General features: G+C 44.7%; 1 protein-coding gene across 1 annotated transcript in view; it reads right to left on the bottom strand.

Annotated features, from left to right (window-relative positions):
• Sntb1 (syntrophin beta 1) overlaps nt 1–14,807 on the bottom strand; it is a 209,501-nt gene extending 194,694 nt beyond the window's left edge. Inside the window, exons 1-2 of the mRNA XM_041672588.1 lie at nt 14,729–14,807; nt 13,524–14,309 (exon numbers count right to left, since the gene is read on the bottom strand). Of these exons, the coding sequence (XP_041528522.1) occupies nt 13,524–14,091 (568 nt within the window). The 5' untranslated portion in view covers nt 14,092–14,309; nt 14,729–14,807. The remainder of the gene's footprint in view (nt 1–13,523; nt 14,310–14,728) is intronic.
• Between the last annotated feature and the right edge of the window lie 5,444 nt (nt 14,808–20,251).

Raw genomic sequence — 20,251 nt, 5'->3', positions numbered from 1 at the left:
ATACTGCAGGACATCATAGGGCATCTTCACCGTCTTTCACCCATTTTCATTTTATAATCACCAATGCTGAAAATGCTGATTTGCATAAATACATAACACAAAATTGCAGGAGCACTTTTAGAATCATTTCAGAAACTGTTAAGATTCTGTCCCAGTCTCAAGGCAAAATTCATTTAAGAATTACTATGAAACTCAGGTCAGCAGCTCAATTTTAAAAATCAAACAATTTTACCCAACAGGATGCAAGGATGCACTAATTTGAAACACTCATGCTGAGGAATAGGCGGCGGGAAAATGCTCAAATCTTTATTTCCTGTAATTCAACCATGACATTTCTGTAAGAGCAGAAAACCGCGTCTGGTGAAAATGCTCCGATTTATAATATACAATAGTCTCCAATCGGAGCGGCCACGTTCCATGCAGCATTGCCTGGCTTTGCAAGGGGTGACGGCACATGCAGTGCAAATCGCGCATGCTATGGGGGTCAGACCGATGGTGCAGTAAAATTCCGCAGTGAAAGATAGCGAGCCTTGAAGAAAAACCCCAGATTCTTCACGTGTTGGGTTTCATTCATTTTTGACTGTTGTGAGTTCAGAAACCATTCACAGACAGCATATTTTCACAACACCCACACTGAATGGAAGGACTGCCAGAGAAAGTTGTGAGCCGCAGCTTAAGAAGTTGGACCTAGCCATACAGGGGCAGTGCACACTTTTAATCCCAGCCCTCAGGAGGCAGAGGCAGGAGGATCTCTGTGAATCTGAGGTTACCCTGGTCTACAGGGTGAGTTCCAGGACAGCTAGAGCTAAACTGAGAAACCCTGTCATAACAAACGAAAAGGAAGTAGCAGCAACAACAGCAGCAGCAGCAGCTAGACCTTAGAGCATCTGCGTATGAATGGATTTAGCACTCTAGCACCCATATATGGCTTGGAAAATTGATGATCAGAATCTCCAGAGCAAAGTAAACATTGCATAAAGTTTACAGTATCAGTGACATAAGCTATTAAACATTTTAGGAAAAAAGCAAATATCATAATTGGAAACATTAAAGTAAAAATGGCATCTAAAGTACTTAAGGCCAGGCGGTGGTGGGGCACGCCTTTAATCCCAGCACTCGGGAGGCAGAGGCAGGCAGATTTCTGTGAATTCGAGGCCAGCCTGGTTTATAAGAGCTAGTTCCAGGACAGGCTCTAAAGCTACAGAAAAACTCTGTTTCGAAAATCCAAGAGAGAGAGAGAGAGAGAGAGAGAGAGAGAGAGAGAGAGAGAAACTACTTAAGAAAATATTGCTAGCTTCTTATCCTATCCATATTACTTCAAAAACATTTTGGACATTGTCTCTAACATCTTTTCTAGGAAGAACTGCAGAAATACACTGCAGCAAAGCGAAGAAGTTAACCAAATGTTTGTGTGACTGTACAGTGTGTCCAGGGACAGACACAAGTCAAAGATAAGGGCAGCCTGGCAGGATGGATGTGCATGCACCAAGCCAAGAAGGGACAAGCCAGAGAGGCAGGGCCCCAGGGAAAAGGTAGAACAATATTGGCATGATCAAAATCTTGTAAACGTTGCTTGATTTGGTCTTTAGTTCTTAAGATGAGTCCATCAAGAAATGACAGTCTATCCTAGCAATAGTGGAGAGGGTGCCTGAACTGACCTTCCCCTGTAATCAGATTGGTGATCAACTTAATTGTCATCAGAGAACCTTCATCCTTCATCTGAAGGAGGTGTATGCAGAGATCCACAGCTAAGCACCGGACCAAATTCTCAGAGTCCAGTCAAAGAGAGGGTGGAGGTTTTGTATGAGCAAAGGGTTCAAGATCATGATGGGGGAAACCCACAGAGACAGCTGACCTGAGCTAGTTGGAGCTAATTGACTCTGGACTAATAGCTGGGGAACATACATAGGACCGAACCAGGCCCTTTGAATGTGAGTGACAGTTCTGTGGCTTGAGCAGTCTGTGGGGTCACTGGGAGTTGGACCAGGATTTATCCCCAATGCATGAACTGGCTTTTTGGAGCCCATTCCCTATGGAGGAATACCTTGCTCAGCCTTGATACAGAGGAGAGAGTCTTGGTCCTGCCTCAACTGGATATGCCAGACTTTATAGACTCCTCATGGGAGGCTTTACCCTTTCTGAAGAGTGGATGGGTGTGGGGAGAGTTGGGTAGAGGGAAGATGGGGGAGCAGGAGGAGGGGAGGAAGGTGAAACTATAGTTGGTATGTAAAATGAAAAAACTTTTAAATAAAAAAATTAATAAAAGAGTAAAAATTAAAAAAAAAAGAAAAGGAAGGAAGGAGAGGAGAGAGGGAGGAAGGGAGGGAGGAAAGATAAACCATGGCTTCAACAACAGCTCCTGTTTCTAGTTCCTGCCCTGACTTCACTATAAGGTGAAATAAAGCCTTTCAAAAAAAAAAAATAGGAAGAAAGAAATGGTGATCTACTTGTCTACTTGGGATATGAAAGCAAATGTGCTTATACCAAACCTCGACTGGTACTGCATTCTAACCTTCTGGGTTTCGTGTTCTGGAAGCAAGGGGTAGATACGAACATTCCACTGCATTCTAGGTAAGAAGGGGTGTGGGGAAGCACAGACGAAGGGATGCTAGGAGCCTGAATTGTTTTAATTTGGAAGTTTTTAAAAGGATGAAGCAGAGAACAGAAAGGAGGTATAAGAATCTTGTGAACAAAAGAGAAAAATCGTTAACCTGGATTTCCATCACAGATGAAAGAGCGTTTGAGACGGCAGTGTTTGAGATGCAAGGCAGCAGCACACCAGGCAATTACTGCTGTTTTATCTCCCTTTGCTACTGTGGTCATGCTCTTATAGCATTCCTATCGCTTCTGATATCCTTAATACTTTGTTTGGTCCTTATGTAAATGATGTGGTGACAGTCTCCTCGAGTTTTATTATTTTATAAGATACATATGTGATTTCTCTTAAAAAAAAGAAAGAAAGTCTCTATGCTGATCTCCCTTCTGAAATGTTCAGCTTTAGAAAAACAGTATACAACTTCAATCATTCTACCAGAAAGGTGGCATCTTAAAAAAAAAAAAAACAGTCTAGAAGCTTGTGAGCAAATGAAAGAATGAGGAAAATATAGTATATATGCACAATGGGATTTTATTGTCCACAAAGGTGAGTGAAAATGCCATCTGCATATAACTCGAGCGCATCACTCTAAGTAAAATAAGTGGGACTCAGAAAAATGTCACACATTGCTTCTCACGTGTGCAATCTGTGGCTGCACCCACCCATGTGTGCATGAATGCATCCATGCATTCACCCATGCATACATACATATGACATGAAAGCAGAGAGGGTGTATTTGGGGGGAGGGTAGAAACTGGCAGGAGGGGGAGGAGGAATGGGAAAGAAGGGTGTGGTAATGTGAGCAAATGATAGCAATAAATATGTATGAAGATGACAGAGTGGAAAGCTATTTTGAATGCTTAAAAATGCAAAATTAATTTTAAACAACACAAACATCTCCAGCCCAATAAAAGACTGAATAGCATGTCATTATTTTCTTGCTGTTGAATATTGACTACACTCCCATATTTCATAGCTTCCAATGGCTCTTTTCATGTTGTCGCTGGCTTTGAGAATGTACCTTAACATCCATCTCTGGTGTCTTCAAGTCACTGAATGTTTGTGTGGGAACTTAGCTCTCCCAGAAACGAGTTACAACTACTTCTGTCACCCAGCTATGGCTATTTTACATTATCTGCCTGAATATTTTCTAAGTACACAGCAGCATTGATGCTGTAAATTCAAATCTAAATATGTATTAGAGCTGATCTGTCATTCAAAACCTCAAAGGCAATAATGTTTTACAAGTACAAAATTTGAATTTGACAAGTTTCCTTGTCATCCCTCTCTATGGCATGGTTGCTTTTCCTTCTTACCCAACAGAAAAAGGAACTCCCTTTGGTGTCCAGATTTTCAGCTGGCAGTTATCCTATGGAACTCATTTCAGGCAATTCTTTCTTTCTTCTAGGAACACAAATGTGACACGTGTTCTACGGGGTGACCTCTTGGATTCCAGAAAATACAATACTAGCTAGCAGAGTAAAAAACAGAAATATAAACATTGGTTTAATAGCAGTTATAGAAATACATTTATATAAAATTTGCTTGAAACAGCTACTTGCATTGTAAGTATCAGTAATAAAAACTTTGGGTTTCTTTTTGGTAATAACATATTCCTGTTTCTATAATTTTTTGAAGTCTAAATTTTGCTTTGGAAGGTAAATCCTGTTGGCTTTCTCTCTGCAAAACTCTCTACGTGTTTCCAAACCATGCTGTAAACCAGCATTCTACCGCAGATCCCATAGTTTCCAAGACCCCAGCAGCCTGCACTGTGGACTGGTTGGATGGTGGAGAACTGGGGTTACTAAAACTCATCAACCACACGAGCTTATGTGAGATCACCACCCGGGTGTGCAACTCACTGGGCATCTGTTACACCAGCCATTTGTACCTTGTGCTTGCAACAGAATTTACCCAGCATATAAATAAACTCTTCAGCTTAGATGATTGAACTCTATCTGAAACTAAGACTAGGATAAACCTGGGACCTGACTTTCAGTTGGCAATCATCTGCTCTTTATTAAGCTCCAGGCAATGAATTAACTGGTGTCTATACAGACTCACTTTACCCTTCATGACAAACCAAAGGGTAAAATTTTACTGCCTGGGAAACTGAGACTCCTTGTTAAGTAACTTGAGCGGGCTCACACAGCTAAAAAGTGATAGGATACAAAGTTAAGCCTAGGCGGAATAAATTCAAGGACCACTGCAGAGGGGAAAAAGACGGTGAGGGAGAAAAAGAGACCCTTGAACATTGACTCATGTAAACTGGATTTCAAGACAGCAGCACTTAGCAACCAGCCAAGTTTTCGAGAAACCTTCCCACACTTATCAGAATGCTAGAATGACTCTTAAAGCCCCAGGATGAGAAGTATTTTTTTTTAAATACTGAAATTAAGCATGGGTCATCACTTTATTTTCCATTACAAATTCTCTGAATCTGGAACTTTTCCATCCATCTAGGCCGTTTTGAGAGGCTCATTTGCATGGGTCTGTTAGGACTTGGATGTTGCAGTGAGTCATATACATTTCCGCTTAGGTCTCACTCTGTGGGCCAGAGCTAAAGGCAAGTGCTATTATAGATCAAGGCCAGTGAAGTGGCTAATGAGGTCTGGTATATAAAACGCTTGGTATAAATGCAAGGGAACTTCTGGCTTTTCTTTAACATTAATGGCTTTGAGATGCATCGTTTAAAATAGAATGCTTAGTAGGCCAGTAGCTGTCAGAGCGTAAGTCTCCTCCACTGAGCAGACCCCTGGAAGCTTCGGCAAGGTACCGTCCACAGACATAGTGCTGTGTGCGGGAGTTATTCTTAACACCAACTCCATGGGCTACTGCTAAAACACATAGCTGAACAGGAAGAACATTGCCCACGGTTGCAGAAGTCAGGGATGGAAGGGCTGCTCCAGTCAGCTTCATAAAGGAGTAGGGTCTGCATCCTCAGGCTGACACAGAAGCTTAAAAAAAGAAGCAGCTAAAATACCTAGGCAGACGTTTCATCTCCCCAGGTCAGAAGCATTCTTACGTAGTCAGACTTGTGGGCCCCACACAGAGGGGAGGTGGAGAAAAGCGGTGATAACTAACACATTAAGAGATTAATTACATTTCCCTGCAACGCTGAAGATCATATCTGGCTTGACGGTCTTCAGCTGTCTGTAGAGACTGATCTGTGTTGAGTAAGTTTTCCGGCCTATAAAGGCCCTTCTTCATGGGGGATGGAACCAGGTAGAGTGTTATTCACCGTAAGGTAGTAGTGGGAGTGCTGGCTGAAGGGATTCATAGGGAAGGGTTAACTAAAACCCACCAGTTCTCCCACCCCGCATCTCCCTTTCTCCTTTCCCCCCACCACTTTCCCTCTTCTTCCATTTCTTCTTCCTCTTACTTTCTACCCATCCCCACTGCTGTTATTTTCTCTCATACCTATTTTAATAGCCTAATGTGTGCCGAGCACAATTCTGGAGTCATGTTGGTTTTTATATGAATTCAGGCCAGTTTGCTGTTGCTAAGTTCAATCACACCACAGTCAATCTTTGAAACCTTGATTGCTTTAGATCCCTGGCATCGGGTTAAGGCTGACATCTTCCTAGCTTTCTTCTGCCAGAGAATAATTTCTTGAGCTTGTTTGGCGTGCACCAGGGTGCGCTCAGAAACTATTAGAAAATCAATTTAGAAACGCCATCACTTCACAAGATAACATGAGCTAAGCCACCGCTCTCCAGCATTTCTACTTCTCCCTAAGGAACCAAAGGGACTTCTAATATCAGCTCAAGTATTCTTTGGAGGTTGACCTGATCATAAAGTCATAGTGGGAGCAAAGCTACTTTTCTGACCTAGGCCCAGCTTGGGAGAATGCTTCTAGGTGAGTTTAAGGTGGGAAGCTGAGCTAAGGTGCTTCCACGTTGGTACAGTCCTCTAAAAGCTTGACAAACACATTCTTGAGCATGTGTCTGGGTCCTCCTCTTGAGGTGCAAAACTGAGTGTGACATTTAACTCTGGTGTGAGGTCTCTACAGTTCTCTAAAATTCCCTAACTCCGTCTCTAAGGTCTGCCGGTCATACTCTGAATTTAGCCTTGGTGAGCTACAGCTACTACACACGCTCTTTAGGGAGTTTCTTGAAGTATTTGCCTTGGGCAGCCCTCCCGAAGGATAGCCTAGGTGATCAGAAGAGGGACCAGAGCATATCACAATGGCTCATAGACAGCGCTTCTCCTTCCTGGAAGAATCTATGTTATCTGTATCTGGTACTAGTCAACTAGTTGGTAGGGGATAAATATGCAAATGAATGCAAATCTCTGTTGTAGTGATGGAGAGAAGGATTATTTACAGAAGTGGAGGACATTCTCAAAGGGCTAGTTGGATATTCTCCCACAGTGCAACTTCAGCAAATTGGTTTGACCAGAAAAATAATGCCCCTCCTCAAATATGCCTCCTCCTTCATCTCCAGGGCCTCTGAAACTGTTCCCAGACATGGCAAATGGGAATGAAGGTTAAAGATGGAATTATGGTTGCTAACAGTTGACCTTAAAACAGAGAGCTCTTTATGAATCATCTTGGTGTAACCAGATAAACACAAGTGTCCTTGAAGTGGAAGAAGGCAGAAAAGGGATGGGAATGATGTGAGAAGCTCAACCTGCCCTCAGAGGCTTTAAGGAAAAGGGGAGATCAGAAGACAAGGTTTATAGGCAGTCTCTCAGATGGCAAGGAAACAGATTTGCTCTGAGAGTCTTCAGAAAAGGGGAAAGCAAGCAGGCCTACCTGGTTTTAGCTACTACAGACCTATGCCAGATTTCTGACCTAAAAAAGATGATAAAATTGAGGACTGGAGAAAGGGTTAAGCGTGTGTGCTGTTTTTGTAGAGACTTGGTTTAGTTCCTAGCAGCCATGTGACAGCTCACAGCAGTCTATAACTCGAGTTCCAGGAGATCCAACACCTTCTAGACTCTACACTAGGCACAATCATGGTCCATGTACATACATGCAGGTCAGTCACCCATACATGCAGGCTACATGTGCACATACATAAAATAAACATGAATATCTTTTTTAAAATTGTAAGATTGCAAATTTGGGGTTGGGAGGATGGTTCAGCAGGTCAAGGTACTAGAGTCCGAGCTAATGACCTGATTTCAGTCTCTGAGACACACATGTTGGAAGAACAGAACAGACTCCTGCAAGATGTCTTCTGACCTCTATCCATGAGCAGCAGCATGTAGAAACACATAAAAACAAAAAACACTTTTTAAAATTTAATAATATTATAACTTTGTGCCCTTTTACTGACCAAGGTTTCTTGTAACTTATTAGCTACGAGCTAGCAGATAAGAAAATGGAAGACCTAATTAAAATCATCCTCTCACAACTTCACTCTCCTAATCAACGAATTTGGAGGGAGGGAGGGAGGAATTATCCCTAATCTGCTTATCTCCTAAGGCTGTTGATGAGATCAAAGGCTGTCAAGCCTTGCTTGAATGCAGTTCAGCACTAACTCATTGTGTAAACCAGGGATATCAGTTGTGTCGCTTTGACCTGAGTTAATCCACACAAAGGGCTAAGAGGGGGATGTGGCATCTTGCCACGTACATGTTAGCTATTGCTGCATGGGCAGAGGACTTTCAGAAAGGTTGATTCGTATTCTCTGATAAGATGGTATGGGCTCTCTTAAAGAACACTGACTCTCAAGGAAGAGGATGGCCCATGGCCCCTTTCTAGCTGCAGTCAGAAATACACAGAGACATTTTCGGATTAAGTACCACATGACTGGTGTTACATTACGGAAACCAAGGATCACAGATGGTCTGGGTAGTCTTTCACAGTGAAAGACTTTTCTAGATCCTGAGTGATACCATACAGGCCTCTCCATCCTCAACTGTGTATTTGACAAAATGGATTCAGTGGACATGAAACAAAACAAAACAAAATAAAAAAAAAACCAATGATATCTAATGAACTATAGTATACCCATGAAGTGTTCACAGGTAAGAGCCAAGCTAATTGGGGAGATACAAAGACTAAGGCAACTTATAGAAGGAAGCGTTTTATTCAGAGGCTTGTTCACAGTTTCAGAGGATGAGTCCCTGAATATCACGGTAGGGAGCACGGCAGCAGGAAGGCATGGAACTGGGGCAGTATCTAAGAGCTTACATCGTATCCACAAGCATGAGGCAGAGGGAGAATTAACTGGAAATGAAGTGCAGTTGTAAAAGCCCCAATTCTGCCACCCCCAGTGACACACCTCCTGTAAGAAGACCACATCTCTTCATCCTTTCCCGAAACAGTTTCACCAACTGGGGACCAAACATTTAGATACATGAGCCTACGGGGACCATTCTCATTCAAACCGTCACACTTAACAAAGCAAAATTCTTAACGTTTGGATTCTTTCCCAATCCTCCCAGAAAAAGCACCCCCTGTTTGTGTAACCCCTGTCTTCTTGTCCCACTGTCCTTATTCCCATCACCAGAGAAAGGGATCACAGAGCGACTTCCCAAATGAGCTCCGTATTCTGTCACCCTGGGCACAGCTCATAGAGGAGCCTCTGGGCCCAGTTCTACTCAAGAACTGACCTTGGCTTTTTCCTCTGAGTTTCTCATTTTCCTGGTCCAATTCTACAGGGACCTTTTCAACAAGTGGTGTTTCTGTTCACCCCTACCTCCATACGTTAACACAAAACTCCCAGAAACTCGTTTCCTTTGTCTTGACAAAAATATGGGTGAGTTAATTTGATGGTTACTTCCACTACAAAAACACTGACCCATTTCGTTACTATTTCATGCATACATGAAATACAAAGCCTGGGAAGATAGCAGTTCAGTAGGAAAACTGCTTGCCTGTAAACATGTTATCCTGAGTTCAGTTTCCCAGTGCCCAGGTAAAAACCTGGCGATGGCAGAACACTTCCGCAATCCCTGCGCTGAGAAGGTGGAGGTGGGATGGTCCTTGGAACTAAGTGGCTAGCCAGTCATGGAAAATCAGTGAGTTAAGGTTCAGAGATGAGACCCTGTCTTGAGAACTATGGTGGAGAGTCTCTGAGGAGCAGAACTGATGTTGAACTCTTGCTTACATACATGCACACAGACACATGGCACATATATACCACACATGTATACATACGCACACAATATAACCAAACTCAATTAAATAATAAGAATAAAGGGATCCCTTGCATCCAGAGCTGCCCAGGCTGGCTATGCAGGTGCCTCCTGCCTAGCAACGCAGGGTTTTGGTCACGTTGTAGTCCATGTGAATGATGCCCTTTGGGATTTACGGCTCTACCTTACATGACTGCCTATGGGGTGTCTACTTCCTCTCCTTAAAATGAGAAATAAGTTCATGCTGAAAAATTTTCTGATCTTAATTTTAATGAGCACTTGGTTAACATATTGGTTTACTTGCTATGGCTGATTCACAATTTAAATTAGAATTGGGGCTTTTGAACTCCTGGTTAGCCACGTGTTCAACTTCATCTAGTAGAGTTCTGTTGTCTCATAGTAGCTTTCTTTTGATAGTTAGATGCTTGGTGCATTTATAAAACTCCGTCCTTCTCCTTGTCCATCCCGTCTGAGTATACTGCACAATGGCTGTTTCCTGCTCAGGGTATTGTCAACCACTTCACCATATGTAAGAAATGGAGAACATGCCAGCAGCCCAGTGACATCAACTGGTTCACGTACATGGCTCCCTGGTGAAGTTCAGGCCATCATCCTTACCTAGGGATCATGTGAGCTCGGAAATCAGGTAGACTTGGATACCTCCTAGCTATGTTATTGTTGCTTTAGGTAGATACTATAAGACTTTAGTTTCTTTAGGAATGTGAACAACAATAGTATCGGCCTCATGGAGTCGCCAAGCAGATGAAAGCAGAACTTGGCACAAACGGAAGGAGCTCAAGAAATGTGAGCCATTGTAAGCCTCTTTCCCCAGGTTATGTTTAACTCCTGTGCCTCTGGAGAAAATGGTCTCTCAGTATTAGAGTTTAGATGCAGATAGATAGGTAGGTAGATAGGTAGACAGACAGATAAACTGACAGCAGACAGACTGACAGACAGATGGATTGATTGATAGAGATAGATATCAGAAATCAAGAGCCAAAATAATTCTTTTTCTAAAAAAATCAGATTAAGGAATAACTCCAATAAGATAGAAGAATGGATCTCCGATTTTGAATGGGCATTTCATCTGCATTTTATTTAAACTGTACAAATACAGAGAGAATATTTGCATGCCTTGTGTTTTCCTTGCTGCACAGCGTCAGCCTATGAAGTAAAGAGCTCACACTTGTCTTGCTGTCTCTTTGCACAAGAAGACACAGAAACTCGGCTAGGTTATGGGAATGTAGAAAGTTCCGGAGGCGGTTTTAATAAGCCTTTTCACTGGGAACCCTTGCTTGGCACCAAATGACAAAGGGAGGGCTGTGCTGCTTGGGTTGATGGTGTGGGCTCACTACTGCCTCACCGAGGACCCTGGAGGACGACAAACATTTGGCTTCAAACAAGAGGCACTCTGAGTGGAGACTGAGGGTGAAGCTCAGTAGTAAAATGCTAGCCTAGAGTGTGCAGGTGACAAGGCTCCAGGTTTAGTTGGGTGAGGTGGGAAGGAAGGAAGAAGAAAGAAGTGAGGGTAAAGAGATGGCGTTGTTTTAGCGCATACCTCTTCCATGGACATCCCTTACTTGCTGCCAAGTACTGAAGAGTTGGACTAGCGATGCCTAGGAAACCCCAAGTCTCCCCTAGGTGTTTGGACTGCAACACTTGATGCAGTGATCTTTAGAATGTCACTGGAGAGCTTTCTCCAGAACTCATTTTTTAGTTATCTTTAGCAAGTACACAACCCTTTCACACACACAAACATGCACATACATACACACACACACATAGATACACAGATACACATTCACAATACACACATATACACACATATGCACACATGTATACACACAACACACATACATGCATAGACACACATACATACATACATTCATATACATACATACATACACGAATAGACACACAGACACACATACACACTCACACACATGCATAGACACATTTACACACGTATGCACACACATACACATGCATACACACATACACACAATACATACTACATACATATACAAATACATATACACAAACACACACACACACACACACACACACAACTTTTTCTAAGTTTATTTTCAACTCCAGGAGTCACTTCTTCCTCTTTTGGTGAAAGAGTCACTTCTAACCTCCTTGCCAAGTTATTATTCATTAAATTGAAATCAAAGACAGGAATATGGGATGGACTCAGGGGCAGTGCCTGACGTAAAATACATCACCTCCTCCCTCCATATTATCAGTAAGGATCACAAACTAAACAGGTGACCAGAAGCTTATAGTCGAAATTACACTCTCCCCAGATCCTACCTGTCCCTTGTCACCCAAACCAATAAAACACTTGAACAAGAATTTTTTTTCCTGTTTGCTTATGTTAATCATCAAGCCAAACCAAACAGCTTTCTACTTTCTGGAATCAGAGGTGGCAATTAAATATGAAAACATCACAAATCCTCTAGGCAAACAAACAAACAACAATAAAAGCCTCTTGGTGTTCCAGGCCAGGAGGCAGACTACCACGGCACGTTGAAGCTGCATCAACTGTCTTGGTTTCCCAGTGCCACACGCCAGCACCACAGCTGGGCGAACGGGGAACTATTACATCTTAGTTTAAGGGTTGAAGTCAATCACGGTAATATAAAGTCTAGGTTGGAAGACTGTCTCAATCACTGAGTATGTTTATTAACTCTTCCTGCATGTATGCCGCTGGACACTCAAAGCTCTGGAGAGCCCTCTACATAAGTAAAAGACCTCCAAACAGCTCAGTCTGTTAAAATGAAACTGAGAAAAATCGATAAAATTGTTCCACAGTGTTAGGACAGGTGAAAGTATGCAAGGAGCTACAGAGACAGAAAAACTGAGCTCTGGGGAGAGAGAGGCTGCAGAGTTCCTTCTTCCCTCATATTGCCACAAGCAGGGAAACTGGTACTTCCTATTCTGGTCCACTGGATGATTAGAGTGTGAAGACTCTAGATCTTCAGATATAGTTTCTAAGGTTCTTCGCGTTCATGGGCAGGGACTACTGCTTACAAATGCAGAGTCAATTCCACACTATTCTGGGAGGCACAAGCAGAAAAACAAAACAAAACAAAACAAAACAAAAAAATCCAAAAAAAAAAAAAACCCACTTCACCAGCTCTCCACCCAGAGGAGCCTGGAATCCAGACTGACCGGCTGAACGCCCTGCTGGGGAAGTGAACTTGTGCCTATATCTGCCACATCTTTCCCAGCCTTTGGCACTACTTAAAACTGCACAACCACATGGACTCTCGAGCCAGAGGGGAGGGAAATGGAGAAGGATGGTTGAGGTTAGCATTCAAATACTGCCACCTCTCTCCGGTTTCTTTACCTTTCAAATCTTCACCACTGGATTGCCCAGGCTGCGAAAATTTTGCCTAAGTAGAAAAGTACCAGAGATGCCACGAGTCAGTGGCCTTGCTTTACCGTGTGGGTAGAGGCAAATTCCCGTCTAACCCTCCATTTCCAGTTCCACTCCCCAGACTCTACACTGCACTTGGGTTGTCCGAAGATTAAAAAAAAAAAATTGAAACCACGTGCACCGATATGTGCGAAGCTTCCAACACCATGTACTAAAGCACCCCATTCAAGCCAAGAAAACGCAGGCAGTCTAGTCTTTTAGTACATCACCTTGGGGCAGAGCCAGGGTGGAGATGAGTTGCCCCCAGGTGGTAAAAGTTGTCAAAAGTCCATGCCTGCCACTGCTTTGGCAAAACATAGGCAATACTGGCAAGTGTGTAAGTGTGTGAGTGTAAAGGTGAGTTGAGGAAGGTTCACGCTGCGGGGTAAGGCCCGCACAGCGTTAACCCCTTACCTTCCAGCAGTACTTCCTTGCCTGCGCGCTTCAGTGCCTGCACGGCTTCATCGTGGGTGGCGTCCCGCAAGTCTGCTCCGTTCACCGACAGGATAGCATCGCCCACATACAGGGCTTGGGTCTGATCCGCTGCCAGCCCCTTGAAGATCTTGCTGATGAGTATGGGCATCTTATTTTCCTTGCCCCCTTTGATGCTGATGCCCAGCCCTCCCAGCTCCTGCTTCAGCACCTTCACGCCCCTCTTCTGGTTTGAGATGGACTCAGGCACCTGCTCCGGGAGGTCGGTGAAGGCTGTGCGGACCCCGGCGGGAGAGTCCGGGGGTTGAGTGACACCAGTAGCCGGGTGCCCTGTCCCGGAGCCCCTGCAGAACGAGCCATTGGTGGCAGTCCCTATGCCGTTGTACGCCGCAGCGCCCTCCTCGCAGCTCAACACCAGGGCGTCTTCGCTTAAGTTCACCAGAACTTTATGCCAACGATCCCGCACCAAAACTTCCAACAGTCCGCTCCGCTGCGCCCGGCCGCCTCCCCCGCCAGCCGGCGCAGCCACAGCCGCCGCTGCTACCGCCATCTTTCCAGCATTCTTAAAATGCCATGTGATTGCAAACGGGGGGAAAAGTGGAGAAGGGGTGCCAGTGGGAGGACGCAGGTCGCTGGGGCGCGGGAGAAGCAAACGCCCGGCAGCGCGCACCCAGGACTCCACTTCCCGTGTTCGCGGCCGCGCTGTGCGCCACTTGGCAGCTGCTGAACTGGTTCCCCCTCGCCTGATCCTGGGCGGGGTGGAGCAACCTAAAAGAAGAAGGAGAGCCCTCGACAGGGGAGGAGGGAAAAAAGCCAGCTGCCAGTTGCCAAACACCAACCGGAGAGGAGCCGCGGAGCCGCCAAGTGCGGTGGAGAATCGGTAGGAGGAGGCAAGGGCGGGACCCGGGGCCCCAGCTGCTCACCTGTTCGGCCACGGTAGCGTCACACTCCCACGTCGCGCTGGCTCAGACCCGGGTGCCTCAGTTCTCTGTAATACCTTACCACAGCTCCCCTGAAACCTACCAGGTCCTGTGTCGCTGCACCCACCTCGCCCCCGAGCCCGTTCTTCTGAAACAGCCTTTCTCTATGGGTCCCCACACTCACCTTTAAGAGGTGCGCATTCTGCCTCTGTACCCTCACTCAATTCTCTTGAGCCAACTTGCCTCAGTCCTCACTCAGCTACTTACAGATCCAAGTCTTCCTCAAACCGAAGCTTCCTAGTCTCGACTCAATTCTTGCTTATTTCTCCTTTCCTGTAGGGCCCCTGGGAGGAAGGAAACTGCGGAGAGAGGTTCTAGGCTGGGCCAGAAGCCAGGGGAAAACTGTCAGAGGAACACAGCATTAAGTCACATTAAGCCTGCATACCCCTGCCCTATTAGTCAATGCAAGGGCCGGAATCTAAAGACAGAGCACTTGCGACAGAGGTCTTCATCTCCAGGACAAGGGTCTATCTCAACCTCCTGTGCCAGCCCAAAGCTTGTTGAGGCTCCCTCGTTCTTTCTTAGATGCCATACAGGAAGTGTCTTCTTTAGAAACTCAGAATGGGTTGGTTGCATCTCCAAGTTCCCCGAAAATTGCTTGCGTGTCTCTTCAGCTGCACGTTCCCAAGGTGACAGCGTTGTAATTCTTGGTTCTCTTCCTTGGCCAACCAGGAAATGCTACCATAACTGTAACCCAAGCCATAGCGGGACATTGCGAGGTTCGTTTACTATGGAACTTCTTTTTATTTATTTATTTTTTTAAATTTATTTATTTATTAAAGATTTCTGTCTCTTCCCCGCTACCGCTTCCCATTTCCCTCCCCCTCCCCCAATTAAGTCCCCCTCCCTCGTCAGCCCAAAGAGCAATCAGGGTTCCCTGCCCTGTGGGAAGTCCAAGGATCACCCACCTCCATCCAGGTCTAGTAAGGTGAGCATCCAAACTGCCTAGGCTCCCACAAAGCCAGTACGTGCAGTAGGATCAAAAACCCATTGCCATTGTTCTTGAGTTCTCAGTAGTCCTCATTGTCCGCTATGTTCAGCGAGTCCGGTTTTATCCCAGGCTTTTTCAGACCCAGGCCAGCTGGCCTTGATGAGTTCCCGATAGAACATCCCCATTGTCTCAGTGTGTGAGTGTACCCCTCGCCATCCTGAGTTCCTTGCTCCTGCTCTCTCTCCTTCTCCTCCTGATTTGGACCTTGAGATTTCTGTCCGGTGCTCCAATGTGGGTCTCTGTCTCTGTCTCCTTTCATCACCTGATGAAGGTTAATATTCAGGAGGATGGTTATATGTTTTTCTTTGGGTTCTCCTTCTTATTTAGCTTCTCTAGGATCACGAAATATAGGCTCAATGTCCTTTATTTATGGCTAGAAACCAAATATGAGTGAGTACATCCCATGTTCCCCTTTTTGGGTCTGGCTTACCTCACTCAGGATAGTGTTTTCTATTTCCATCCATTTGCATGCAAAATTCAAGAAGTCCTTGTTTTTTACTGCTGAGTAGTACTCTAATATGTATATATTCCTACTATGGAACTTCTTAAGTACTTCCCCTACCTTAAGTGGGTCCCCCAACTCGTTTAAGGTGTGTTAAGTTTTGTACCTACTTGTCTTCCCCCTGCTAGCTCTCCATTCTCTGGAAAACAAAAGAAAAATATAACTTTGTGATTGGTCTGGAGAAAAATCAACTAAATAACTAAGAATAAAGTAAAATATGATATCATAAGCATTAAAAATATATAAATCTGCCAATTCCTGAAGGTGAAGTCTACTCAACAAGATGCCAGGGGGAAGTGGGTCTTTGGGAGCATATATGTCTTCACCACACGGAAGGGTACCAGCAGCAAACAGCTCCAGCCCCTTCCAGAGTGCCACTTAAAAATTCACAGGATTCCCCTATGGAGTCCCAGGCAGGGGCACAGAACTCAGGGAAAATATTTAAGAGACTTTTTTGAGAACGTGAATTCAAGTTGCTGAGGCTCACTGGCGGCCCTTGAATGGATACTTTCAACTCTCTTGCTTCTATAAGTTTAAATCTGCTGTATTCCAAAAGGTGTTTTTAATGTTTTCATGCAAGCCTGCCCACAACCGGGATGTAGAGACAGCAGCTGGGGTTTCTTCCGTCCTTCCTGTTAGATTGGGACAGAGAGGGCGCTAACACAGAGGATACCACTATTGGGAAGAAACCTAGCAGACAGTGATCTGGCCTTCCGCTTTGGAGACTGAGATCTCAGGCCTGTGGTCAGTAAGTGTTTACTTTTCAATTGCAAAACCACAAACAAAAACAAAACCCAAACAAACAACAACAACAACAACAAACCTAAGGTTGAGCTAGGCATCAGAATGCAATGTACAGATGACGAAACAAAACTAAGCAGTCCCTGGACCAGAAATAACTAACCAGTCCTCTAGGCACCAGAATGCAATGTACAGATGACAAAATAAAACTAACCAGTCCCTGGCCCAGAAATTCTCCAGCCAGCATACCAGTGCCTTGTCTCTGCTACCCAGCAGCAGAGGAATGCCAGCCACACCCTAAAGTCATTGACCTATTACCCATTAGATGTGGCAGGCCGTGGGATGGACCCTCCTGCGGCTCTCTATGCTGAGCATGTTTTCTTCTGTGTGAGCAGACTTACACGGAAAGAAAATCCGGTCCTGGTTTAAAGTTGCATCAGAATGAAAGGGGACAAATATTGAATAGCTCAAGGCCGGAGGCATGCATGTGGCTTTGGTAGTGGGATTGTAATTACGGTCCCTGTCCTAAGTACTTTGCACATATTAACCTAGTCCTCTGGACACTACTTGAGGGCCATTTTGGTAAGGATCCCTCCTATTACAGGTGAAGAAGTGGAGGCCCAGGTTTACTAACCGACCTGGCTCATGTAATTAGTACATGGCAGGCAGGACTTGAAGTTTAACCATTGTCATACCCTCTGTTCAAAATATAGCCTAACAGCTATAGCCACAGCGCTCATCTGAAGGCAGCCTCTTCTTTTTCCACTGGGGAGGGACAGCTCTCAGGTGAAGGCCCTGCTCTTTGCTAGGAGATAGAACTGGTATTTCCTTCCGACATTTCTTTCTTCGCAAGCTTAGAGGGCACCTTGTCTATCTCCAGTTGATAAAGTTTTTTTTTTTTTATTTATACATGGCGATACTTGAAAATGGCCACCATCTGTGGTCTCGCTAGCTGAGAAGCCTGACTTTTTCACTCAGACAACGCCACGCATCTGACTTCTTATCAGTGCTGATTCTCAACATCTTATCCACCATGATATTTTTCAGTGGGAAGGGTCAAGTGGAATTTTATAATCTTAATAACTGGAGCAGAAAATCCCTTCCCCCCACAGCCCCTGTGTTAACTTTCTATCGTTGTGGCAAACACCTGAGATCAATCAGCTTCTTAAAAGTCAAGGCTAACTTTGACTCATGGCTCTGAGGTCACACGTCACAGTTTTGACTCTGTTGCTTCGTATTTCTGGAGAGGCTGGACATATGAACCAAAACTGTTCACCTCATGGCCAGCGAGGCAAGGGCAGAAAGATCAGTCTGGGGCTCACTGTCCCCTTCCAGGACTAGACAGAATGGCTTGATGACCTCTCAGTACAGTTAGAGACCCTCAAAGATTCTGCCGCCTTCCCATAGGAGCATGAGACATTCTAGATCCCAGTTAAATCAGACCCCTAGAGGTTACCCCTTTTAAAAACAATGGCCACTGGAAAGACCACTTTATAGGTTCGGCATTTGAGGCACAAGGCTGTAGAGCGAGTGTGTAGCAAAGCCCAGTCTAATTATTGGTCCTCAAGGTCATTATTCTTCAAAAGGCACCTGAAGCCTGCCCTCATCCATGAAAAATAAGACTTCATTCACACTATACTTTCCCATGTTCTGTTTATTCTTTCTCCCCTATAGACTGACTGCCGTTTTCCATCCAGCCCCAAGGGTGGTTTCTCAGTTCCTGTTTCCCTGGGATGTGCATTGATCTAGAGGATGAGTGGCTGTAGAACTGCCAGAGGGAGTCACATGGTCCTCTGTTCCAAAGATGCAGGATGCATGACAGAGCATCAGCATGTGGCCAGTAAGCCGTGGCCATCTATTGACTGCATAGATTTGAGTGCACCTACACTGTCCCAGCTGCTGTTGTGGTGCACGGATATAGGAGGAATACAAAGGCCAGCCCTAGGGAACTTTCATGGTAGTGAGTGACCCAGTTGGAGTAGGGACAGACTCTAAACATAAATTCCACATAGAGGTAAGGCAGGGGGAGAAACAAGGTAGGAAAGTGAAGAGCATCTGGGGCAAAGGTCAGTGGAGATAAGATGGAGGCTATCTCCGAGGTCCTTGGGAGAAGGTGAGATTTGGACAGAGAACAGGCTTGCTGTGGTGCTGAGAGTGAATGAGTGTGAAAGCATCTGGTCTCCAGGTTCCGAGTCTCAGGGCTGGGTTAGAGATTTACCTTTCAGAGATAACGTATGAAAACAGCGAGGGTGAGGGGAAGGGAATGAGGAAAGGGGAGCCTCGAGCTCGCAAAGATCTAGAGGAGGTTGCTGGGGAGAAGCAACAGTTAGTGTAGGGTGACTAAGGGAAGGCCAGGTTTGTCTAGTTCTAGTGACCAAAAGGTGAGCAGCATGGCTGTGACCGCTCAATGGAGAAAGAGACACAAGAGAGGAGAAGATGAACCAGATTCCAGAGGACCAAGGAGGATTGCAGTTCAGACTACCCTCCTTGCCATTTTTGAGCATCAACAAAGATGTGTTTTCAAATGAAGGAGCAAGCAGTCCTGATTTCAAATGTTATGTTAGTTTCATATTACATAAATGTCTACTTATCAGAAAACAATATTCTAGTGTTTGGAATTGGAAAAAGTCTGTACTTTTGACATCATTTTCTAAAGAATAACACTGAGAATTTTTAGGGTCTTTCTTTCTTCCCTTTCTTTTCCTTTTTTCCCCCTTTTTTGTATGTATTTTCCAATGAACAGAGAGCAGATACAGAGTAGACAGTGAAAGAATAGCAAAGCACTTTGATTTATGAGGTCATATTAGGGAAAAGGATGAAAAAGGAACAGGGGGTTTCAAAATACATCCCCCCTGACCTGAGCCAGTCCGGCAAACGCATATCAACTAAACACTGGGTACCAGCTTTTGTGAAGATGTAAGGCAGGTGCTGGAGGCAAGCACACTCAGGGATGCACAGATGACTAAGACAGGAAGACATACACATGCAGCACATGGGGAGAACAGAACAGGTTGCTGCGGTGCTGGAGTGAATTAGCGTGAAAACAGCCAGCTTCCCAATTTCAGTGTTCCGTCTGGGTTAGTGATGCACATTTCAAAGATGAAGTATGAAGACAGCAACGGCGCATGAGCAGGAGGCAGGGCAGCTTCTTCTCTGGCATGTCCCAGTTGGCTAATAGGTCCTTCATCATCTAAAAGGCATCTGGAGACACCCTTCCTTGTGTATGCCTGCATATACCTGGGCAGGTCCTGGGCAAACTAGAAAGTCCACTCCCCAGACCCTTGGCCAACCAGTCAATCAAGTGAGAGCTATTTGATTGCTCCTAGTGTTTCAATCCTTTCCCCAGGACCACTCAAGGCACCATAACAAAGTACCTTGCTATTCATCTGTTTTTCTCTTATTGAATTCTGTTTTTGCTTTCTTGTCTGTAACAATGAATAATTAAAACACACTTCCGATTAATATTTTTTTGTTTTGTTTTGTTTTTCGAGACAGG

Source organism: Microtus oregoni, unplaced genomic scaffold (genome assembly GCF_018167655.1).
Source record: "Microtus oregoni isolate MIOR12 unplaced genomic scaffold, Mior012 000022F_ref0000154, whole genome shotgun sequence".
In the NCBI taxonomy this organism is placed as follows: Eukaryota; Metazoa; Chordata; class Mammalia; order Rodentia; family Cricetidae; genus Microtus; species Microtus oregoni.
The sequence above is the reverse complement of the archived record's forward strand: the minus strand, read 5'-3'. Positions and strand labels throughout refer to the sequence as shown.